The sequence below is a fragment of the Neolamprologus multifasciatus genome, chromosome 14 (assembly GCF_963576455.1).
Source record: "Neolamprologus multifasciatus chromosome 14, fNeoMul1.2, whole genome shotgun sequence".
In the NCBI taxonomy this organism is placed as follows: Eukaryota; Metazoa; Chordata; class Actinopteri; order Cichliformes; family Cichlidae; genus Neolamprologus; species Neolamprologus multifasciatus.
This window is the reverse complement of record NC_140452.1, coordinates 17,359,795-17,386,060: the sequence shown is the minus strand read 5'-3', so window position 1 is coordinate 17,386,060 and position 26,266 is coordinate 17,359,795. Positions and strand designations below refer to the sequence as shown.

The 26,266-nt window shown below is 43.0% G+C and overlaps 2 protein-coding genes across 10 annotated transcripts in view; both read right to left on the bottom strand.

Moving 5' to 3' along the window:
- Positions 1 to 26,266, bottom strand: part of pak1 (p21 protein (Cdc42/Rac)-activated kinase 1) — a 76,105-nt gene that overhangs the window by 31,243 nt on the left and 18,596 nt on the right. For 7 of the 9 annotated variants that reach the window (XM_085183900.1, XM_085183903.1, XM_085183904.1 and 4 more), the window contains exon 2: positions 22,265 to 22,320. The exons of 1 other annotated variant lie outside the window; for it this stretch is intronic. The gene's annotated coding sequence lies outside the window, so the exon portion shown is untranslated. Of the gene's footprint in view, positions 1 to 1,481; positions 22,321 to 26,266 lie in introns of all 9 variants that reach the window. One more of the 9 variants, XM_085183901.1, reaches the window with a different exon arrangement.
- Positions 25,652 to 26,266, bottom strand: part of LOC146503850 (uncharacterized) — a 103,797-nt gene continuing 103,182 nt past the window's right edge. Inside the window, exon 3 of the mRNA XM_085184382.1 lies at positions 25,652 to 25,663. Within this exon, the coding sequence (XP_085040508.1) occupies positions 25,652 to 25,663 (12 nt within the window). The remainder of the gene's footprint in view (positions 25,664 to 26,266) is intronic.

Sequence of the window (26,266 nt, the reverse complement as noted above, 5' to 3'; positions counted from 1 at the left end):
CTCAGACAGGGTTTTATAAGACAAGTCGTTTTTAACAAGGTTTGGAAATAAGTTTAAATTGTTGTCCCTGCTTTCAACCAGGCTTCCTGTGCACAGGACACTAAATTTTGTAAAGCACCTCATCACAGTATCTCACAGGACAAAACCTGCAGTTCCTCTAAAGTCCACTGGAGGCTCACTCCAAATGTGAGTCAGTTCCCACGTCTTCCAGGTCTTGATGCATTCTCAATCATCCAGGTAAGTAAATCTCCAAAAGTTGATTCTGTTCATCTGGACGTAGCGTTTTCAGTGGGAGAAATGTTTCGACTTTTTTAGTCTCAGCTAACTGCAGATTTCCCCAATCTTATAAACAGTACATTTGCATAATGACTGAAGGGCTGGTTCCAGTGTTAAAATGTCCAAATTTACAACAACCCACCACAAAAACATGGTACAAGTTTATTTAATTTGCTTTGTGTCTCCTAGCATTTTTTTAAACACATATAACTTCTAATGTATTTAATTAAGCGACTGCAAAATTTTAGCTTCATACTATGAAATGCTCGGAGTTTCAGGCTCTCAAAGTAAAAAGAGGTGGGTCACAATTTAAAGCCAAAATCTCACTTTAGCTCAAAATTATTTTCTCTATAACCAACTTTAATATCATGGGATACATCATAGTTTCAACATGAAAGCACAAATTCATAGAAACAAGCTTTGGCACTCTGGATGTTTGATCTGTTTTCTGATCATTCACTGAAGAAAACATCAAAAAAGTTAAACTTTAGTAAACTAAACATGAAAGATCTCCATCTTAGCAACATTTTGATACCAGACTTATACTTCCTGTGTGACAGCACAGAGGCTATGGCCTCTTTCACATGAACTCTGTGGACCTAATCAAAATAATCTGATAATATTATGAGCGTCATATAAGATATTATACAGCTGTGTAGGCATCATCACGAGTGCAATAAACTGTTATTCATGCGTGAGAAGAGGGCTGAGCGAAAGTGTTGAACAGCACAAAGCAAAAGACCAAAAAACAATCAATGAAAACACTCGGTGTTATCAGAATGACACTAATGAAGCAAATCACCTCAAAATGAACTTTTGTCACAGCTGTTCAGGTTTTACTCACAAAAGAAATCATACGAACAGTTACGACAATAAAAACCTCCCACTGAGTTTTAATCGCCTGCTGCTCTGGGAGCGACACCGCAGCATGCACATAAATCATTTTTACATTTTTTCCATCAAAGGGTAAATCTGACTGTTTCCTAAAGATTACATCAACAACTAAAAGGTTCAGATTTAAAAGGTCAAGTTATATTTCACAGTTATCAGAGGACAAATGGGCCTTTTTTATAAGCCATTCACAAGAATAGACTTTGAATACAATAACAACAGAGAGATGATGAAGGTTGAGTCTTGAAATCATTGAAAGCTTTCATGTTTAAATCCTAAAACTGATGGTTTGTCCTTCATGAAGCAGTTCTTACCTTAACCTAGGCACACAGACATGTTTACAGCATAGATGTGATCCACAAACAAACAAACAAACAAAGAGAAAACCTTTCTGCTCAAAGAGAAACTGTTGGATCGACTGAGGGTTAAAGTCTAGCAGAGACCGAGAGGCTCTGTGAGCCTTTTGACCAATCCTGCCTCCTATAGACGGTGATGTCATTGTGTGATGTCACAAGGTGAGTCACATGAGGAAGTGGGACATACAGTAAACACACACACTCACACAGATACTCACACACATGTTTTAGAAAGGCAACAGGAAAACTTCAAACACACAACTCTTTATTGAGTCTGCTGGGTGAAAACACACACGGGCATTATCACATACAAACACAAGAGTGTGTGTGTGTGTTTACAGCCGCCACACACACAAACAATCGCTGTGTGTGTGTGTGGTGATGTCTTTGTTGTTGGTCTTTCTGTGAAACGCAAACCCAGACACACGAGCAGACGTCTCATATTTCGGACTGTGCTGTCAGTTTCAGCACAGACCTGTTACCAAACAAAGCCACACACTGTCTGCTGCAGGACACACACACACACAAATACACACACACACTAATTGATCTTCTAAAAATAACCACAGGATGAGTGAGCAAGGTTTCAGAGGGTTTTCCAGACTTCAACTTTTCCCTGCGGGACAAAAACTCAGTTTAATGCCGAGTCTTCCCAGCGAGGTGACACACCACAGCTCCCAAACTACAGACAAGTCTGGATCTGCCCAGTCGTGATCACTCTCACCAGGAGAGGATCTTTGAAGAACAGGAAATCCTGACGTCTTATTCTGAAACAGGTGGTTGAAGCCTCCCAGGTCAGAACAGCTGGGCGGGGGTGACGGCTGCTTTCTGGGTCGAGATGACGGAGGATTGGAGGGACTATTTGACTGCAGCATGTGCTTCTGTGACTGAGACCATTTCTGTCCCAGCATTTTTTAACACAACTAAACTGCAAAAAGTATGCACTCATCTCCGAGCTCGTTCACTCTAATTCTGTTTCCAGAGCTCAGTGAAGCAGATCAGCGACGTGATTATCAACTGGATGAGTCAACCCAGAGTTTATTACAGGAAAGACGCAGTTTAATCCTGGATCTCTGCGTGGAGTTTAAGTTAGATGAACGAACTCCATCTTTCTTTATGAATTAAACTTTTTTATATCTTTACAAAAAATCTAAAAACAAGACTTTCAAAACAAATAAAATGAGTATTGACAAAATCAAACAACACACAGCATTTGTTTACTCTGAGGGGAGGAGCTGCACACACAACCACACCCGTGTCTGAGTGATAAGAAAATATCACTCTCAGACTTTTATGATATCAAGAATTACAACACACACACACACTCACTCAGAGGATGATTACAGTGTGGGTCTGTTCTGTGAATCACAAACTGTCTGAGCTGTCATGTCCGACACATTGATTTCTCCAGCTGACGACTTCCTCGCTCTCTTATCTGTCTTCTCAGTGAAAACATTTCCTTTTCCTCTTCGTCGCGCTGCTTGTTACCGCCAATCGTTCGCAGTGTGAGCTGAGAGCAGCATCAACAAAACTACACTGGAGAATCGATATCTGATCGGACATCAAATCATCTAAAATACCCTCGATACGGATCGGCTTGAGGCACAGTGCCTGTACCTGGACATGGCGGAGGAAGTGAAGGTGAAACATGTAGAAAAAGCTCAAAGAAAAAACACTGTGGGAGGAAACCAGAGCAAACCCACGAAGAGAAACTCCTGCAGGACAGGGGATTCAAACCGACGACCTTCTTGCTGTGAGGTGACTGTGCCACTCCCGTTTTGGCAGAAAAACATAACAATTGATGATGTCACTGTGACATGTCAGTCTTTTATATACAGTTTATGAGTTAAAACCTCTTCAGGGGGAAAGCGCTATCACTCATTCATCATCGCCATCTCTTTAAAACATGTGTCTAATGAATTAATACTTCTGGTACCTTTAAAAACAAAAATCAGAAAATCCAAAGGAAAGTTTTTATCAGGTAGCATATGTCCCGAGTAGGGTTGTCAAAAAAGGTGATACTCGGATTAAAATCACCGTCGGGTTTGATGCTCATTTAACACTCATCCTCCAACAGCCCCTCCCCCCACTAGCAGCCGAACACACGAACAGCAGCACAACAAACCTGGTGAAGCATCGTAAAGACCCCCGGTGTTTATTATTATTTTGTTTCAGCACAACTAACATCAGCAGTTCCATCCGTAGGTAACCTTACAATAGACGACGTTAATATTTAACAGCATAAAAACTTCATGTTTCTCTTAAACTCCCAGATTGAAGCTGAGTAAAGTCTGCCAGCAGCTAACCAGAAACAGTGACAGTCTACCTCATCGACTCGATCTGATCAGCGATTATAAAGGAAATAAACAGCGGCTGAATATTTTTCTGGGAATTTGCAGTCAATCATGTCATCTAACACACACAAACACAAACAGATGATGAATACGTGTGTGTCCACACAGGGAAGCTTACATTATGGCGATATACCCACAAACTCCTCAAGAGACAGCTGCCATTAAGTGTCAGTGCTTCCTGGAAGTGCCGTATCAGCACGCACACAGATAACTCCCCTCTGACTCTTTCCTGCACATCACCGAGGTTTCACTTTGCCCCCCTCCTTGTATCTTTTTTATCGTCACTGTCGGTAAAGATTTATGAGAAACGGGAACTGAATGGCTGCATTACTAAATTATTGCGCCGCCCTATAGTAAAGTTTTTATGATGCATCCTGTGAGCTGAGTGTTTTCTTGTGTTTTATTTCCTCTCACAGACCAATTTTGGGTGGATGTCACAGTTTCATTACTGCGTGCATACTGTGGTGGCACAAAAATAGGAAACGAGTAAAAGAAAACATCACGATGTCCGGGACGATCAGAAAAAGGCTTTTTGTGTTGCTAGAGGTCAGAAAAGAAATGTGAAAAAAAGAGGGCCACTTAAGGCAAAAGCAGAGGTTGCCATGGCTGCCATGGTAACCATGATGCGGGTTTTTCACCTCAAGAGTTTCTGAGTGACACAAGCAGTAGATGTGAAATTATGGATCACCAAAAGCATTCGCTCCTCGCTGGCACTGCCCTGTACTTAATGAGAAGCTACCATCCACGCCGCCCCCACGCCTTCAGTGTCCCTCGCTGTGAGATCATGCCCCCCCCCCCCCCCATCTCGTGCAGCAGATATCTAAAACAACCTTTCAAAAGTTGATGCAAGCATTAAAATTTACATGTTTGTTGGAGCGATTAATCTGAGGAGCTGAGGACCAAACCAACAACCTTCTGAACAGCAGATAACCCACTTAAAAGAGGGGTTACATGTATCCACTTGTGAACGACTTGCCTGTGATGTTCAGTCATATAAATGTGTACCCCGTATCTGGAGGATGCATATGATGCAATCATGGCTTGATTTTAACAAGCTACTGTTACATTTTTGTAGCTGCTGTTTCTTTCTTTGCAGTAGGAACCGAAGCTGTGAATGTTGTCTCCTCAGTCTTGATGACATCATAGCCATTGCTCTCATTGGTAGTCACTTCAATCACCTTTACTCATAGTCGAGAAACGCTTTACTCATCTACTGTCATTCTGCCTGTGGTTGCCTAAAGTTGCTGCACGTCATTGGCTTTCTATAGTCACTTCCTGCACGGATGCCCTTTAAACTTAATTCCGACTTTGTTGAATCTGTGCAGCAGCCTCGTGCCTGACACCATTATCAGCATTTACACGTGTGCATGCTGTGACTATACTGATCTGCAATTTTAGGCAGGTGGTTTTCTCTCTTCTCTCTTCATTTGAAAAAATGGAGGCAGAAGAAAAAGTAAACAGAAATGCCTCCAATCACACAACACCACACACACTGTGTACATACATCTCTAGAAAAGTGCACATCAGGTTGTGGTGCAAGCTTTAACGGAGGGTTTCAGAAGGGTTTGGAGTTACAGGTTGCCTAGTGTAAGCAGAGTTACCTCAGAGGTAAAAATTCCATTTTAGGATTTGGAATAAAATGTTTGTTTCATGTCAGGCAGGTTTTTGCCTGAACATGGGAACCAGAATGCACAAGCTCTGCTTTTTCCTGCATGTAAATAAATTGTGCATGCTAGCTTCTACATGCCGGAGGATGTTGCAGAAATGGGTTAAACATTTAGCTGAACTTGCACACCCAGCAGGGGGGATCCGCCCCAGTCGTAGTCCAGCAGAGCTCAGTGCGCTTGGCAGTGGGAGGCCATGGAGCCCCCCCCAGATGCTCCTGGAGCTCCCGATGTTACAACAAACACTAAACACTGCACACACCCGACAAGCTCTCGGTGTCAGATATTAGAGGAGGCGTGACATAAACAAGGAATCTAAACAGGGAGAGACAAAGGGACAGATGAGAGGACAGATGGAGGTGTTACTGCAGCCTTCTGGATAAAGAACAAAGAAGGAAAAAACACGTCTGCAAAAGTCCCGACAAACAGCAGCGTGAGGAGTCTGAACGGGTTTGAGACATCACCACAAAGAGATCAAATTCTGTCTCGTCTGCCTGCAGCTGACTACAAAATCATGTCGTCATGGTAATGAGACGAACCCCCAGGCCCAGACTTCAAATGTATATTTTAACATATTTCACAGGTTTGACAGCATGCATGGACGCATGGATACATGTGCATGTATCAGTGTCTACCCCACACAGTCTGTATTCATGTTCACACACACACAGCCACACAAACGTCTGAACCACACCCATTATAATTTGGGTCTTTGAAGTTTCCACCTCAGGAGAGTCCCTGGTTTGCACAGCACACCCCGACGCTTCTGTTCCTTCTTTATCTAAAGCAGCTTCCGTCTTTTATTTTGTGTTTTTATTATTGGACTGAGAAGCAGTTTTGCACGACTCACAGTGCAAAATAATCCTTCTTATATCTTTTGTCTGATTTCTTATACTGGGCCTCAGCTCAACCTCTGATTGACTGAAGCTGTTTTAGCTCACTTCCTACTGCCTTTAAGCTAACCTTTTTAGGATTGGCTGCCCCTCCTAAACCAGATTTAAACATGGTGCTTCCATGTAGAATATGGGCAAAACGTGCATGCGCAGTGCCTTTGTTTTCACACGCACATGGCGGAAAAAGCATGGCGGCGACGGAAAATGAGAAGGGAGAAAGCGGATCGTTGAATGAAACAGATGAACCAGAATTGGTTTGCAAAAATGCTGCAACTTCAGTGGTGTGGAACTGGCTTAGCTTTCGTCCGTCAGATACACAACAAAGCACTATTTTTGGTAGAGCATGCTAGCGGGCCGTCGTTATTACCGTGTGTTTTGGAAAATAAGGCACACTTAAAATCAATCCTTTGATTTTCTGAAAAATCGACAGTGCCCCTTATGGGTCACCAACCAGTGGAGTCGCCCCCTGCTGGTCATTAGAAACTTCACTTTGCCAGCCCAGAAGCTGCCTCTGTGTTTTATATACAGACATATAAAGAGTCCATCTTTTCCTGTTGTTCACATTACAATAACAAGTATTGTGTGTATTAAAGCCATTAGTCTGTGCTACACAGCCCCATTATATTAAAAGACATCAATCAGCCACACTGTTGGACCGGGTGACAGGTTAATTCACACACACACACACACACACACACACACACACACACACACACACACACACACACACACACACACACACACACAGTAGACTCACTCCCACATGTTCTGCTCTGACGGTAGAGAAATGCATTAAAACAACAAAAGTGGATTATTATGCTACTGAAAATAGTCCCAAGCAAGAAGCACTTTTTCTAACTGAGCAGAAAACTTCAACATTATGAATCACATCTGAACAGCAGAGAGCGTGTCAAGGCTTTTATGCAGAAACCTTAAAGTCTTTTGTCAGGTGGCAATCAGTGTGAGTGTGTTTGTGTTTGTGTGTGTTCGTCAGAGGACAGATGGTAATTTAGAAGAAGAGGACGTGGCCAAATATAAAATAAAGGAAACACAAAGAGAAAAAGAGAGGGGAGAGGAGGGGGGATAGTGGTTTTTTTTCTGCATGAACGAAGGGCACCGCGGGCCTGAGTGGGCTGGAATAAGAGATACAAAGACAAAGATGAAGAAGAAGAAAGCAGATAAAAAGAGGATGCAGGTAGGGGAAGAAAAGAGAACGAAGGGAAGAGTGTGGGTGAAAGGAAGAAGTGAGTGCGTGACCAAATAACAGACTGCATCTTGGCAGGGGGGACACACACACATGCACACACACGCACACACACACGCACGCACACACACACACACACACACACACACACACACACACACATGCACACACACACACATGCACACACACACACACACACACACACAGAGGCGTTTTTCCATCTCTCCAGAGGACATTGCAATGACATATATTCATATCCTGTAGACTAACTTAACTTCAAACCAAGTTTTCAACTAAAGATTTAATGATAACAGAACTTTTTTCACTAAAACACAGGCAACTCCTCATAATGTGTAAAAAACAAACAAACGCATGTACATTTAGTTGCCTGTGTCAAGCAATGTCTGTGACACCAGGCTTGTAGATCAGGGCCTTTGTATATTTTTAGTGACGATAAAAAAGCTCATTTAATTACCATAATTACTGCTAGCTGAATCTAAAATAATTAGTAACTAAAGCTTGGCCTTAAATGTATTGGAGTAAATGCTGAGTGCCCTGCAGGTATCGCTGCTGGAAGGACAGAAGTGGCCCGCTCAAGTCAACCTCATGTTTGACCTTTTTAAACAGTTTACTGGATGTTTCCCTGCCGCTCGCCTGTGATGTCACCTACACTGACTGACTACTGCCTGCAGCTAAAGTTTGGACAATCTGGATTTTAATCTGCCCCACACTGTGCTGAGTTTGGGTCGTCTCCTCCTGTGGTTTCTAACTTCTCTGAGTGGTGTGGGGGGATTATTCAGGCCTGGCAGAGGTATGCAGCATCGGTCTGCTCTTGTTTAGTTATTTGACTGTGGTCAGGCTGGATATTCTGGGTGCTTTGATGACGCTGGTGTTGCATGATAACCCACGGCGTATTTTTCCAGACCCTAAACAGCAAAGTAACAGCAGAGCAAAGCCTAAATGACGGAGTACGTCGGTTTACACAGCCACGTTTAACGCAGCAGTCACAGCTGGGTGGCTGTGGTCGGGATGTGCTGCTTTGTACGTGACATTACATACAGATTAATGTGAATCCAGGACTGAGCCACATCTCTAAAAATCCACTTTAGCTGGATTTCAAACCACTAGAATGTGGCTGAAGTTTCCATGTGGTTTTTACTAGAGATGGACCGATCGGTCCGATACTGACCTAAATTACTGGATCGGATATCGGAGAGAAATAAAAAATGTAATCCGATCCATTAAATATCAAAAAAGCACCTCACAAAACTTGCGACATGGCGTAACTCAGCTCATAACCGTAGCATGTCGGAGCAGTGTGCATCACGTGATAGAGCGGCTGTGGCGTGCGAGACTTGTTGTCTGGTTGAGCATTTGTAACCTCGCTACCACACCGGCATTTTATCTCCGAGAAAGTTATCCCAGAGAGAAGTGAAGCAAGTGTGTAAGTTCATCTCTGAATGTTTGTAAAGCATTCCAGCGTTAAGCTTAACAACCGATATATGGAGCGACTGCCTCTCTTTCTCCCTCCCTCTCCTGCTGCTACTTCAATCATGAAACTGATCAATGATCAGCTGATCGGCTTTTCTGTCGCGAGTCGTCTCTCTTGTTTGTTTTTGGCCCACTTCTCACCAGAAAGAGGAAACCAGCAGCTGAACAACAGCAGCACGTTTAAGCTTGATAAGCTGTTGTTAGAATTTATTTAATATTACTTTCTACACCAGGATCTTTTTCTACGTAGCTGACGGCTGGTAACTGTGCAGGGGCGGATCTAGCAAAGTTTAGCCAGGGGGGCCGATAGGGCATGAACAGGGAAAAGGGGGCACAAAGACATACTTTTCTTTCTTATTCTCATTTAAAATGTCTAGCTTTTAATAAATAATTATCCGAATCTTACACCCAAAGTTTTAATCTGATGTAAAATATATAGAAATCCATTACTGTATATAGTAACTGTTAAGTCTAATATACCCTAGTAAGCTATAGTACTTTTTCCTTTGGGAAGATACCATCTGTGCAGTCTGCAATTCTGTTGAAGAAAGATGTTGAATCTATTTAATTATTCTTGAAAAATAATTGATTTCTGTGCATTTTTTTAACTGCATCAAATTAAAGTTGATTACGTTGATTAAGCATCATGAGGTGGAGGGTGGGTGGTTCCCTATTTTTTTTTTTTGCTGGGAGTTTGCAACCCTATTAGTTAGGTTGCTTAATATTTCTGCTAAGTACTCTTTAAAATACCAGAATAGGGAGGATGGAGCAGGTTTAAGTTTATTAGAACGATCAGTGTTGCTGAACTATGAAATATTTTGGGTGCAGTGTATTTTTTACATACAGGTATAACAGAATAGCTTTAGTGTTTTTTTAAACTTGAGTTTGAACTTATACAAAATGCAGAAAGATGTTAAAAAAAAGTTTTATTGATTAAAAAACACTATATCGGATTCATATCGGTATCGGCCAATATCCAAATTTATGATATTGGTATCGGACATAAAAAAGTGGTATCGTGCCATCTCTAGTTTTTACAGACGTCCAGATAAAAGGAACATGACTCCAATCTGAAAAATCTGATTTGGGACAAGAGATTGCATTCTACACGAGTGGAAGCAGCAGGGCCTTAATTCAATCGTGTGTTTTTGCTGTTATACTGAAAAATCACAGCGGGCTCTTTTAATGGGACATTTAACACGATTTAGCCAAAAAAAAAAAAAACTCATCAAACCCCAAAACATGGGTTTAATATTTCATTCAAATGACTTTAAATACTTTTCACACACGCACAGCAGCCATGAACCTTCCAAACTTTACCTGACATAGAGGTGTTTGCCAAATGACAAATGTCAGGTGTCACATGTGCTAATCCCAGATCTGCAAAAGGAGCAGCTACCACTTTAATTGTTGGGAGGCTGAAGTTACCACATTTGGACAAAAAGACTGTATAAAACAGCACCCAGGTCTGGAAAATCAAGCCTTACACCTGTGTTCTTTATAATGACCCCCTCCCCCCCAAAAAAAGACTTTGGCTGTAGGGAGAACGACTAGCTTGAAGTTACCAGCTAATACTGGTGAGGTGTTATACGAGTACAGGGGCAGCTCAGATATATAGAGGGACGTGTTGGAACAGCTTGAAAACAAGAGGCTTTGAGGAAAAAACTTAACACTCAGCAAAACCTTTGCTTCCAGGTTTCACTTCCTCTCTTCCTATATCTGCGCTGTTGTGGTGGTATTAGCTGAGTGGTGGCAACTACCATTCAGGAGAATACTGCCTTAAGGTCCCAATTAATGGTCACCTGGGGTATAATACTGTTTCCCAAACCAGGTGGTGTGTGGTTGCTGGAGGTTGCTGGCAGTCACCATGGGAAATTAGTTCTGAAGACGTATATGGCACTGTAATATAAACCTCCTTACTAACTAACAAAGCAATCAGAATAGGGCGCAGCACCCTCTTTGCAACACATAACGACCTCGAGCGACCCCCGCACAGGAGGTTGTGGAATATGTATTTTTCCCAGTCTGTAGGACTGTGTGGGTCACAAATATCCTGCATGTCTCATAATTTGGTAGATGACTGAAACTGGTGATTCCAGTTGGTGGAGGTGGAGCTTAGCAGAGAGCAACATCTGTCAATCAAAGCAGCCACGCCCCAAAAGTTACATTGTAAGCCTTAAATAAAGCAGAATAGAAGACTTACAATAAAATCCTCCCACCGTGCAGATATGAAGGGGGAAACTATCGACAGAGGCCGAAGCTGTTCTGTGCATCAGTGTGCAGGCGTCTTTATTTCTATTGCAAAGACGTAATAAGGGGATCGATTTGGAGCCAGCCTCAAGTGGCCATTAGAGGAACTGCAGTTTTTAAAGTTGCTGCTCAGTCCCGGGCAGATTATGCAAAATGTTCATGTGAGAAAGCAGATTTTGGGATCCTTACAATATCAATATTTCAGTAGTGACTCTTCCCCCATGTTGCCTGCCTTCACACATCCACACACACAGGATGTGATTAACTATCCATCCACCTGACTCTGTGTGTGTGAGGAGTACATAGATTATTCAGGGTATTGTAAGAAAGGCATTACATCCCAAAACCCCACCCTCCCTCCCTCTCCCCGCACACACACACACACACACACACACACACACACACTGTGGCCTCAGTTGGCCCTGAAGCAATATGCTGAGGCGGGGCTGCACAGATGGCGGTATGGAGCAGGTTGTGCGTGTGTGTGTGTGTGTGAGAGAGAGAGAGGATCTGTGCTGACTTAAAAAACATCCATAATCAATTTGGTCTTTTACCCACTGAGATCATTCAGATGGTCTCTCCTCGCTCCCCCCGCCTCCGATCGTTTATATTTCAGTGATTCAGGGACTGATGGAGGTGCTGCTCAGGAGGTGAGGCGGGCCGTCCACTAATCACAGACCGTTCGATGCCCACACATCCAAGAGTCCCTGCTGCATGTCCGCTCACTGCTACACTCATTCTCATTGCTCAAATACTGCAGAGGCTGCAGCTTTTCTTGTGTTTTAAAATAAACACACTCTTTGTCAGCCTTTAAAGTCAAAATCAAGCCTTCGTAAAAAATCTACAATACCAAAAAAAAAACTGAGGAAGAATCAGACTCAGAAGAAAGGAGGAGGGGGAGGAAGAAGAGGAGGCTCAGAGAGTTGACTGGCTGGAAATTGACCTGCTAAACAAGTATCAACCAGCCCTTCAAAGACTCTGGAGGTTTGGAGGTTGACTGACACGAGAAAAGATCAGCTCAGGCTTTACTGGACAAACTGGGTCGTGATCGTGGTCTCGCCTGCACTCACTGTCAGACCGAACCAGCGTCACAGCCTCTCTGCTTTTTCTCAGTCACGTAACTCTGACCTTTATCAGAGAAGTCTTTCAAAAATAAAACAATTCAACTCATGATCCTGACATTTTCTGGTAGACAGTTATTTTACAGACACATATTTATAACATCCTGAATATCCACTTGTTTTTATTTTTTTTTATCACCTCAAAAAAAAACATTTTATAATTCATGTCTTAAAGGTTTCTGTTACACTCAGCTGTAATCATCCGATTTAATTCAACACATAAAAAAGAAAACTCCAACTGTCTGTTTCATCTCCCGTGTGTTTCTGTTCTTGTAGTTTTTATTTTGTTTTCAGCTTTACTTGGTTTTCACGGAGCACCGGTCCTGTCACTTTGAGTTCAGATTAAATGGTTCACTATGACTCCTGAGATGAATCTGAGTTTCATATAAGGTCGGGAGGAAAATGATCTAATCAAAGACAAAAATCTAGCCTCAGATTCATGTGCTGCACTTCTTTACGCTTTTAAAATCACACGGTGTAACAGAGCAGAAGAGAATCAATCTCAAGCCTTTCAGTGTGGACCTAAAGCAAAGAACCAGGATGTTTTTATAGTGAGGAATCCAAACCACACAGCGACACATTAATGACTAACCTGGTGTTGTGGACAGATGATCTAAGATGTTCTCTTGACTGCTGTTTGGTCCATTTTCAGTCTCTTTTTACTCCCATATGACGGCATTTTTCTGCACATCAGGGATCCTCAAAAATGAACTTTTAGGGCTGCTCGATTATGGCCAAAATGACAATCACGATTATTTTCACTGAAATTGAGATCTCGATTATTTGACGATATTTATTTAACAATAACAATGTGTTGAATAATGACTTTAAAGATTTTTTATTAAAAAAAAAAATTATTATTATTTTTATTAAAATTTTGATCGTTAACTCGGTTTTCCTTGGTCTTTTCATGTGTGTTATGAATAAATGTTCTTTTTTTCGGTACCGGTACTGGTTTTATTTTGTTGTATTTATCCTCGACACCTTAAAGGCCGGTCCATGAAAATATTGTCGGGCACAAACCGGTCCGTGGCACAAAAAAGGTTGGAGACCGCTGCTCTTAATTGTTGTGACACGTGTTCGAAATGCAGAGAGGTGCGCTTGATTTGCCACACGGAGCAGCGAGAGTAAAGCACGAGGGAGGGGCTAATAATCGGCTTAGTCATTTTTAATGATCATTGAAAGCCCAGATCGTAATCGAGATTAAAATTCGATTAATCGAGCAGCCCTATTAACTTTCACTTTTTTTAACTTTTAGTGTTTGTTTAACTTAAGGAAAGGGCTGTGTGGACCTGGAAATTAATGACAGCAGACCTACCAAAAGAAAACAAAGGTGAACATTTTCATGATGTAACAGTAAAAATAATAAGTCTGAGTCTGCAGATTCTGATATGCCAGAAGTTTCTGATTTTCTGAATACAGTATACTTTTTAACTCAGAAAAAAACATCACTTTGTGTTTTTTTCTGCACTGATATATGTCTGCATTTTTCTTACTATTTTAGTTTAACAAAAATGAAAGTAATTGGAATAAATGAATAAAAACTTGGGCTTTCTGTAACAGTCAGTAACATAGTAACAGTCTGAGCTTGTGTTTGTACACTGAAATAAAAGTTATCTCAAGGCTCTGAGTCAAACTGAGGGTTTCTGTATGTACGTGTGTGTGTGTGTGTGTGTGTGTGTCTTTATTGGATTTTGTAGGGTGTGTTTTGGCATGCCACATAAAGCGTCTTTGGAGTCCTTGTTGTTGGGGATTATTCTTTAGTTGAATGTCCTCGATCGTTAGCCACACACACACACACACACACACAAACACACACACACACACACACACACACACACACACACACACACAGCTCTACATAATCAATACTGACATGGATTACAAGGTCACATTAAGACCCCCAGCAGGGAGACCTGCTCTCTCTGACCTTAACACCACACATGCAAATAAACTGGAAGGAAAGCTGAACGAGACTGAACTTGAGGATTTTGGTTTCTGTGGTTCCACTTTCTCCCCTGTGTGTTTCCTCTAGCTCTGCAGCAGCTCTGCTTCAGTAAAACTGACATTAGTAGATTAATCAATACCATTCGACACGTAGAAGAGGAGGTTTGATGACAGTGTTCAAAGTTTTTGGGAGGTTTACTGTTTGTTTAATACAGAATCTCCAGCTCATGTACCTGTTAGAGCTGCAGGCAGGTCACATCAACAGTATTAAAACAATATCACTGAAATCTGCGCTCCTATTCCTCACTAACTGGAAACAGCAGAGAAACAAACATTATTTAAACTGTTGATTTTGACACGCACAAAGGTGTTTTTACCAGGTGTTCCAATCAGCTGTCTGATCTTGAATCAACCATTTCTTTTTACTGGATTATATGTTGTATATATAAATATATTCTGGTAATATTGCTGCACAGCCTTCATACACATACTGGCTTCACATAAAGACCTCAGCAAACCAAGCTGCCAGCTATTACACCATTTAGTCAGATTAAAATAATCAAGATTTAATCTTTTGTGGTCACGGGCTTTGAGTTTGACACGAGTTCAAAACGGTTGTTAAAGTGTAAACTGTAGGAAAATATATGTGTTCCCGTCTTCGTTCTGCAGATACCTGTAGCTGTGAGTCACCGTCTGATGGATCAACCGTCTGAGGTCAGTTTGGTTTTATGGGAAAAGTGGGCGGCTGGAGGAGGAACAAACAGGAAGTAACTACCACACCATCAGAGGCCTTAAAGATAAAGCTAAGAAGCAGGAGTCTGCAGCCATGGATTTGAGAAAAATGCACTTTTTAGTCTTCATTGGCGCTGGCTGTGAATGCATTATCAGCAATCAATACTGATGGAGCAGTATTGATTGCTGTCACAGAAGAACGTGGCGGTAAAATCGGTTTACAGTTAACACAAAGCAGAAGAAAGAGGATGAGGAGCACGACAGAAGCCCGACTCTGTCTGACATCATAGCAGAGGTGTGAGTCAGAGAGGCTGTCGCTGGTCAGTGTCGACTCACCGGCTGCGACTGAATGGCCGTTCAAAGCAAACTCTGTGAGCTTTACAAGCTGGAAGAGCTGGAAAACTACAAGACACGAGGGAAGAGACGGGACAGAAGGACATGTGCGTGAATGTGACTGACTGATGACTGATGACGGCGGTGATGCTGGCCAGTGAGTTGCTTAATGAGAAATCTGACCTGTCTGGGTCTGAACTCCTCAAATAGGATTTGTGAAGGAGGTAACTTTGCAATCAAAGTAGCTCCAGCAGAGCGAGAGCCTTTCAGGTCAGTTTCAGTCCCAATGAAACTTTCATTCACATCATATCAATTATTTAACCTTGTGCAGATACTTCAGCATTAGGTTACAGCGCATCAGATACATGCTTCAGTTACATCTCTTTCTTTCAGCTGTGACTATTTGCCAAGCATTTTGAGATGAATAAATACCCACGTGTTTAATCATCTGCCTCAGCAGTGAGCTGCACATCCTGTGGTAGAACTCTTTGACTGCCTCGGCGAGCAGCAGAGAAAACGCGTCAGCCAAGAGTTCGTCCACGGCAACATAAACGTATTATTTATAATTGTCACCAGTGGTATTGTTTTCATTTAATAAGGCGTAGGTGCACTTTATTGCTCGCATACACAGCGCTGTGCTATCACCACAAACACGACCAAACTCTGTGGGAAACTATTTTTTGACTCTATGGACCCTGATGTGATGCTGGTGTCCACTGTAGAACCAGTTCAAAGCTTAAAACTAAAGGTGTCAAAAGGGTGGAACCAGCAGTCTACCATTAAATTTTTGGGCCCAAAGTCAAACACACTGACACCAGTGGAGACAAACTGAACTACGATTGGTGGACGCAGCCCAACAATCATAGGTGCCTGCTGTGATTTTCCTCCAATGGAAATGACCTCAACTTCTGTTAGCAGCACTGCGTAATAATCAGTTCTGATTCATGTAGAAATGCAGGCTGACTCTGTGCACAGCACCACGTTGGTGGAAAAGAAATAGAAGATGTGAAGTGACACAGCTGACTAATAATACAGCAACAGAATGAGGAGAGAGGAAGAAGAGGGCAACGACCGGGCTGAAGCTCCAAGAGCCAAAGTGAAGACAGCCTCAAAACGCTGGCGTAAAGCGTCGGATGCATTCCCAGGGTGCACTGCAGCACCTTCAGTGGAAAGTCCATCCTCTAATGACGAGGCTTAATGCACACACACTATAAATTCAGTCGATACCTCAGATACACACTGCACCTTTTACTGTACCATGACTGATATTAGTGCACACACTGGAAAACATGATGCGAGGCATAAACATGATGGATACATCACACACACACACACACACACACACACACACACACACACACACACACACACCCTGCAGTGGAGATAAATCAGTCGTGACGTCCAGTAGATTAGAGTCCAAAGAAGGCAGCTTCTGCTGGTCAATACAAAGCTGTGTGTGTGTGCGTGTGTGTGTGTTTCACAGTGGGTGGAGAGTGTATTCATTCCTATTTATAAACAGACAGCAAATGTTTTCTCTCCATTCTCGTACTGTTTGCTTTTTTCACAGAATAAACTCAATGACACAGCGAGTCGTCTCCCTCTATGTCCCTCACAGGCTCTCTTACTTTGCAGCTCACATCTTTCTCTGCTTCACACGGCTTCATCACACATGTCAACACCACAAACAAAAAATCCCAGTAAATGTTCACTCTGACTTTCCACTTCACGCAAGTCAAAAAACGTTATTAAAGTGTCAGGAAACTGTGGACAAACAGAATCGTGCTGTAAAGTGTATTTTATTTATACGGGACACTAAAATCATTTTTTTAGTTATAACTGTTGTTGCACATTACAGTATGTCTGTAAACTTTAATTTTCACTTTAATACTGTAATTTTACAGGATCAAACGTGAAAGAATAGCAGAAGCATGGACGACAGCCTCAGTTTCTCCCTCTTTGTCACGCTTTTCTTGTCTTCTTTTTCCTCACTTCAGTCGTCGCTGCGTTAAATCTGCCTGGAAAGTTTTCTGCTTGAAGCTACTTATCATGTGAATGTGTGTCTGTGTGTGTGTGAGCGTGTTTTCATATCTTTGTGGGGACCAAAATCCTGGTCCTCACGAGTTTGAAGGCATTTTTGAGACTCAAAACGTGCTTTTAGCGTCAGGGTTATGGTTAAGGGTTAGTAAGGGTTAGGGAACGAATCGTGTTAATTAGATGTCCCCAAGATATGAATACCTGACATGTGTGTGTGTGTGTGTGTGTGTGCGTGCGTGCGTGCGTGCGTGTGTGTGTGTAAGACAGAAGAAATCATTGTGAAGAAAGATTTTTAAAAGGACTGGATGAAAAGAAGATTGAGGGAGGAATGTGTCCAGCCTGAAGGATCCAACAAAGAGCATGAAAAGCGAGGAGCAAGACAAAAAAAGGAGTACAAAACAGGGAAGGGGGGGGGGAGTAAGAGAGACACTACAGAGGGGGAAGGGGGAAGTGGGGGTCAGAGGAAAATAAAGAGGGGAGGATCAAACAGGAGAGAGATCCGAGCAGAAAACCGGGAGAATTTACACAAAACCATTTCTCAGTGGAAAAACTCGGAGAGTTCACGCTCTGCTCCCTCACGGTGTGATGAACTGCTTTCGCCTTCTTCATCTTTCCACTGCTATCGGCTTTCTTCTTCTACCATCCATCACCCTGTTTTCATCTTATTTTTTTCATCTGAAACAAGAAATTAATGAAGTGCCGCCAGAAATGTAACGAGTCCTTTCCCCAAACATCAATTTTGGTCACATTTGAAACATATTTCTCTTGATTTGCTGCTTTTTAGGTTTTTAAAAATGTAAACCAATCTAATGTTTGGGTTTTGGACACCACCTCGCCACCACATTTAGACCAAATTCTGACACATTACAAAACAATTAAGTTAAGCCGGTCTTCACTGATCCTCGCAATGAAATCCATTCAGTACATTTAATCCTCCCTCAGTCTGAGGAGCAGCGGGAGGCCACAGAGGAGCATACGGGGTTAAACTCCAGCGCTAAGTGAGTGCCTTTGTCATGGGAGAATCAAACCTAGCTTTGTTTTAGCATGCATTTGATGGCGGGAAAAATAACCTCTCTAAGGAAACCTGTGCATGAATGGTGCCCCTTTGACCGGATTTAATCCCGGGACTTTTTCACTGAGTCACCACAATGAGGGACCAATCCAGGAAAAGTACGGCTGCAGCCCTTCAGTCAGTGTCCAAACCAAGTTGAGACCTTATTATGTCAGTGATATGTTCACAAAGATGTGATGAGCATCACTCAGCCCAAAGCAGGACTCTACAAGACTAGCTTTGCATAATCAACAGTTCAAAATAAACCCCATTTATTTCATTCTGCGCCTTGAAGCAGCTGCTTAGTTCAGTTGTTTTAGCTCCTCCGCCTTTAAGTTTAGCTGCCCCTCAAAAATAAAAAACAAATTAGGGATGTCCGCTCTCACTGACGTCATACAGATCCAAACAGAGCAGCCAAATGTATGTTTACAGGAACATCCGCCACTCCAACAGTACAAATGTGACAGAAAATAGAGAAAACACAGCAGGTCCCGTTTAAAACAAGACGACGCTAAAATACCCAGGAGCCCTGCACTTCAGTTCGTATCAGGACAGATTCAGGAAGATTTTACTCTGTTACCTTTCAGCCACCTCTTTTTTGTAAGCCTATAGTTCAAATACTCACACAGAGCTTGCACACACACACACACACACACACACACAGAGAGAATGATGCAGTGCATAAAAAATGCATGGCAAACCCGTCGAGTCGCTCTCATCAGTGCAGTAACCCCACCCTATTACCATCCCCCCCTTTTCTCCACCTAAACACAGCACACACACAGGTGTGCTGATGGGGGGCAGGGGGTCTGTCTACATCCCTGACATACCAGCTGTGTAACTCCGCCCCTGCCAATGCAATAAATAATGAAGGGCACGCTGGGAGCCGTCAGACCAGAAATGCAGAATCCCGTTACAGCCAACTCACATAATGTGAAGTCCTCTGGTTTCCCTCAGTGAACCACAACTGCAAACACTGATGCACTGCTCAAACATCTTCTTTGTGACAAACGACCTCATGAACATCGTGCCTGCAGGCTAACCTGCACCAGAATGGGAGTTACTACGGAAACAGTTTCTGTTTCAAATGATAATGTCCGGCTTTATGTTTGAATTTAGCCAGAAGTGCTGCAGAGGTGGACCGACACCCGACCTGTACGGCCCCTGGCGTGCTCTCACTCGCTCTCTCTAAGCTGCTGCTGTCTCACTAGTATACACAGGCAGGCTTCAAACATGTGACCCTAAAGGTATGCAAACAGGTAGCGCTGGCTAAAGAACTGCATCCACTCAGGGAACAGAAGACACGGTGGTGTTAACTCTGACATATCAGATGGAGTGGGGCTCGGGTGGAGCGGAGGGAGCAGATAGATTAAATAAATCGACCTGACTCAGAGTAAAAACCTCTGACAGCTGTTTGGAGCTCAGGACTCCTGAACGTGTGGAACTAATGATTTAACATGCGACAGCTCACCTGTCTCAGCTGTGGAAAGCAGACTGTGACTTTCTATTAACACCCGACTGATTCTCTCTCTCAGCTTCAGGAATAATTGATCGAATAATTGACGGAGCCACTGCTGCTGTGTCACGTGCAAACTCGCTCGATCTGGAGACGCGTATGGATCCCGAGAAGCTGCAGGGATTTAATAATTTCAAAAAGCTGGATCCAAGAAACGGCTTCTGCTCCTGTTAGCACTTTTTCATGCCAGGGTTAGGCTCCATTCACTGCCACTGATAACCTCTTGCACACAGATCCGTGCACTAAGCGCTGTATCCGTGTATCCCGAATTATCCAAAGAGTCGCATATATGCCTCCACCTGCTTGCTTAAATTTCACATTCTTGCTCTTTACTGCATCTTCACAGTGAGCTGAAGTGGTGAAACAAAAGCTATGACAGCAGGTAATTCATTCAGCATCCGACACAAGTGTGTGTGTGTGTGCACAGAGATTAGCTGCACACACTCCCTGAGTCTGGTTGTGTGTTCTCTGTTTGCTCCGTCAGTAGGAATTGTGTTTAGGGTGTGGACCGTGTGCGCAGACTGTGTTTCACAGACAATCTGGCAGCCTGGTTAATGGAAAAGCATACAAAACTTACAGATGCTTCTACTCTAGTGATTCATAATAAAGTTTAAGGGTCACACACGTTATCGGGAAAAACAGCAAACCAGGATACCACCTGGAGAAAACAGGAATGTCGGCAGTAATTCTAATTGGTGCTGAAACATGGAAAAAAACCTGATGTTAAGACTGAAAAAAATCTGTTTCAATCTCTGCCTTGAAAAAACAAAGCATTTACACGGCCAAATCACAACAGCAATCACCTCAAAGTTGGACACAAGAGGAGAGAAAGCTGCTAAAACAGAGAGAGTGATGCTTTAGAAGAGAAAACTGCAGCCACATCAATGCTGGAGGAAAAGGACAAAATACATCTGAGCCAGGAACAGGATGATATGAGACCTACAGTCAAATATGCTTCCTCGAGTGCGTAAATCCTAGGGGTGCAACAATACTCGTATCGATATTGAACCGTTCGATACAGTGCTTTCGGTTCGGTAAGCATATGTATCGAACAATACAAAGTTTTTAATTTATTTTATCAACTTTTCTTCTGACGGTGCTGTCTGTGTTGAGCGCTCAGTGGATCTGCGCTCGACAGTGCAGCCTAGGCGGAGTAGTCAAACGCAGATTCACTGAGCGCAGGGCAAGCTAGCGAGACAGAAGTTAAGCTTTCGTTGCAACATGGCAAATTGAACCTCCCCCACCCTCATTCAGATCTGGCGTTTGGAACTATTTTGGTTTTCATGTGACGTATGACCCTGAAGGTAAGCGTGTCATGGACAAAAGTAAAACAGTATGTTGGATGTGCCACGCAATGCTCAATTACATGGGTGGGAACTAGTGCGTTAGCGCAGTTAGCTCGTTAACGTGTTGACGCTGTCCAGCCCCATGCACGGGGCGATCCGCGGTAGCTCGTTAACGGAGATTTGCCGTGTTGTGGCGTTAACCTCATTTCAGATTAACGTTGACAGCACTAGTGGGAACACAACGAATATGACTGCACATTTACGCCGACATCATCCTAGTGTAAAGACAAGTGGAAGCAGACAAAAACAACAAGCACGCATGCTACAAACTTTACCCGAGTCATTTAGACAGCCGTTAGCACATGATTCTCCTTATGGGGACCTGATATGTTTAATATGCTGCTGAGAATATAGCCCAGAAGAAGCGTATAGTATAGCTTTTATTTTGGAAAGAGCCATTTCTCTGTAATAAACTCTCTTTTCCAAAGATGAGTGATTTCTCGATCAGATAGATTTATTTTTTTATTACTTTGTTGTTTCAGCAACATTAAATTTAAAAACTGTACTTTTGAGTTAAAATATAGCTTTATAATTTTAATAAATGACAAATTAAAAAGGCATGAACATTTTTTTTTGCATCGAAAAAATATCGAACTGTGACACCAAAGAATCGAACCGAACCGTGAATTTTGTGTATCGTTGCACCCCTAGTAAATCCATCCTGTTGTGAAGCATTAAAGGGGTGGAAATCCATCCAATCCCTGCTTAAAATCAACCAGGAATTACTAATATCTATGAGGAGAACTGATAATCACACTGGCATCAATAAAATCCTACCAGCAGAGTTCAAACCAGCCACGCTTACCTGTTAACGTGATGTGTGGCTCGCTCCTGTCACAGAAAGGCAGAGACTCCTGCAGCCTGCACACAAACAGAGAGAGTGCCGTTAACGCTGGCCGTCACATGTCGTCCTTTTAAATGAGCCACAACTTATTAACTGTCATTTCACTCATCCCACCTGCTCAAAAGGCAGAGTTAAATCTGTCAATGACCGCCACATGGCTCATAATCCTCTTATTAACAACGCTGTCAGACTTTGACAGAGCTCATCATCAGGGTGCAAAAGGTGAGCAGACCAGCAGTGGCAGTACTTCTGGCTTATTAGTGTTTTATGACGCTAAATTCAATCTCATTCAGTCCTGAAGTCAACAGAGCGGAAAGAGAAGGAAATGACTGCGCAGCACTCTAATGCCACCGAGGAACATGAATGACGTGAAACGAGACGAAATTAGAGTAAAAGATTTTCAGCAGTTTGTGGGAAATATGATCAATCTGTTAAAAAGCTGAAGAATCTTGAGTTTATGAAGAAGTGTAACGATGTAGTTCAATATTAACTGTGTTTTCAGCCCTTTCACTTTACACCAGAAAAGCCTTCAGACCTTAAATGTGGGAATATTTCAGACGAGTATCCGTCTAATTGTTTGTGCTCATTTCCTGCTCCATATTTGTATTCTTGGGACTCTATTTGAGAAGATTTCTTGTATCTTATTCTGGGCCTTGGTTCAGCCCCTCAGTTCAGACTTTGCAGTACTGTGGCAGAGTTTACAGTGATGCCCTGATTAAATCTAGCTGACTGTTACTGGGATACATCAAAGATAGCAGACATCAGGTTATACTGGACGCTGCTCATTAGATTCACTGCATTCTTCCTTTAATTCTGGCTTTATAGTGTCTAAGGTTGGAAATCAGCCGATATCTCATGAAACACTGAATCCAGTTGGCAGCACAGGTCAGCCGGAAGATAAAAAAGGATAATGTGATTTATTTCTAGAAATTTTTCCCCCATGTTGCACCGCTACACCTGCCAAACTTTAACCCCCCCTCAGACGTGTCATTGCCCCATGCCAGGGGTTAACGTGGGTTGGCCACTGGGCTTGCACTAAGTTGACATAAACCATGCACAGGTGTGGACAGGTGCTTCTCTTTCCTTTTACTCCATCTTTCAGCAGATGGAGTCCACATGGCATCACACAAACACACAGTGCAGGCTTTTAGAGAACAGGACGCCATTTGTGTGCACGCAGGAAGGACAAACAAAAGGAGGTCAGCCCTGCAGCTGTTCACACATTCACACCTTACTGTGAGAAAACACACACAGGCCTGCACACACACACACACAGAGTGTAATGGAATGGCAGCAGTCAGACGGTCACACCCATGCAGCTCTAGATTACAGCTTATTAAGATGTTTCTAATCTCTGATTAATGCCACATGCAGCCACCTGCATACGTGGCTGTGCCACCTGGACGGTGTAAGCTGTTGCTAATCATGCACATACATCCCCTCACTAAGCTACAGGTACAGGTGAGCTGGAGTTTCCTCACACTAACATGCAGCTTATTGTCCGATGGTTTTATCTGGGCTTACTTATAGCAGCAGGTTCAAACCAGGTGACTGACCAGAGAGATGGAGGGACATCAAACAGAGGACATGCAGTGGCCTGGTGTGAATTTGAGCAGCAGTAATATAAAAGCAAGAAAGAGCTGACTGAAAGCCACTCATCAGGTTTGTTTATATAGACCATTTTCATTTTCTCTAATCACACTATAGCACATCGGTGTCCAGTGTATCCCAGTACATCCTCTGATTGGTGTATTCAGGGAGGATTCATCCACAGACTCAGCACCCTAGATTGTATATTTGTAACCTGGATCACAGGTTGATGTGTTCCAAATGAATATATTAGACCAAAAAATTGGATGGCAGCAAATCATTGGCTGCCCAGTGATTGCACTGAATATTTTCTGCTTTCAGAGACTGACCACAAGTAGTTGCAGTGACCAGCTACCTCCAGTATCAAGCGCAAGGTGACTGCACAGGTGACTCGGCAGGAGGTGAGCTGTCTCCAAACTGTCACGGCTGGCGGGGTGAGCCGTGTGGTGTGGAGGAAAGGAGGACCCAAAATGCAGACAGCGACTGGTGATTCGAGTGAGGTTTATTTACAAGTGGTGGAGTGGCAAAACAGGCAGTGAGGGGAGAGTATTTACAGTACACAAATAACAGAACTGAGGGCAGGACAGAACATAAACCTAAACTGGGTGAGCTAAATAACAAACCTGAGATCATACGAATGGGGTGGGAGGCAGAGAGATGCAGACGAGGAGCAGGACACCATGAAACACAGACGAGCCGACAACGAACACAGACCGACACCCACTATAAATACTAGAGATGGCACGATACCACTTTTTTATGTCCGATACCGATACCGATATCATAAATTTGGATATCTGCCGATACCGATACGAATCTGATATAGTGTTTTTTAATCAATAAAACGTTTTTTTAATATCTTGCTGCATTTTGTATAAGTTTATACTCAAGTTTAAATAAATAACAACACTAAAGCTATTCTGTTAAACCTGTATGTAAAAAATACACTGCGCCCAAAATATTTCATAGTTCAGCAATACTGATCAATCTAATAAACTTAAACCTGCTCCATCCTCCCTATTCTGGTATGAGTACTATACTAATAGGGTTGCAAACTCCCAGCAAAAAAAAAAAAGGGAACCACCCTCCACCTCATGATGCTTAATCGATGTAATCAAAATTAATTTGATGCAGGGGGGAAAATGCACAAAAATAAATTATTTTTCAAGAATAATTAAATAGATTCAACATCTTTCTTCAACAGAATTGCAGACTGCACGGATGGTATCTTCCCGAAGGAAAAAGTAGTATAGCTTACTATATTAGACTTAACAGTTACTATATACAGTAATGGACTTCTATATATTTTACATCAGATTAAAACTTTGGGTGTAAGAGTCAGATAATTATTTATTAAAAGCTCGACATTTTAAATGAGAATAAGAAAGAAAAGTATGTCTTTGTGCCCCCTTTTGCCTGTTCATGCCCTATTGGCCCCCCCTGGCTACACTTCACGTGATGCATACTGCTGCTACGTGCTACGGTTATGAGCCGAGTTACGCCGTGTCGCAAGTTTTGTGAGGTGCTTTTTTGATATTTAATGGATCGGATTACATTTTTTATTTCTCACCGATATCCGATCCAGTAATTTGGGTCAGTATCGGACCGATACCGATACGTAATATCGGATCGGTCCATCTCTAATAAATACACACACCAGGTAATCAGGAAATGGCACACAGGAGGGGACACAGCTGGAACTAATGGGCATAACGAGACACAGACCTACAAAGTAAAACAGGAAACACACAGACTGTTTTACACAACCAACTGGGGACACGATCAGAACGCAGAGGAGAGACACAGGTAGGGATGATAGAACACACAACTCAAACCCTACGAACAAATACAAGATCAGAATAAACTAGAAAAGTGATAATAATGAACTGAAAGCGCTGGGTCACCGACCCAGGACCATGACAGTACCCCCACTCCAAGGGCTGGCTCCAGACAGCCCAAAACAAAAACAGACGACCAACCCAGGGCGGGCGGCGGGGGACCAGGAAGGAGGGACCACAACCAAACAAAAAACAAGCTCCAGTGGCCAAACGAATTGTCCAAAACACAACACAGACTGGAGTTCCCAAACAGGGTCCCAAAACATAGTTCAGGAGGCTGGCCCGGAGGCTGACAACTCAGATCCAAAAGCCGACCGCGCAGGCGAAGGCAGCGGCGGCGAAGTGGAAACAGTTCAGGGGGCCGACCGTGCACACGGCAGCGGCGGCGAAGTGGAAACAGGTCAGGCGGCCGACCGTGCGGACAGCAACGGCGGCGACGGGGAAACAGGTCAGGCGGCCGACCGTGCGGACAGCAATGGCGGCGACGGGGAAACAGGTCAGGTGGCCGACCGTGCAGACAGCAACGGCGGCGGCG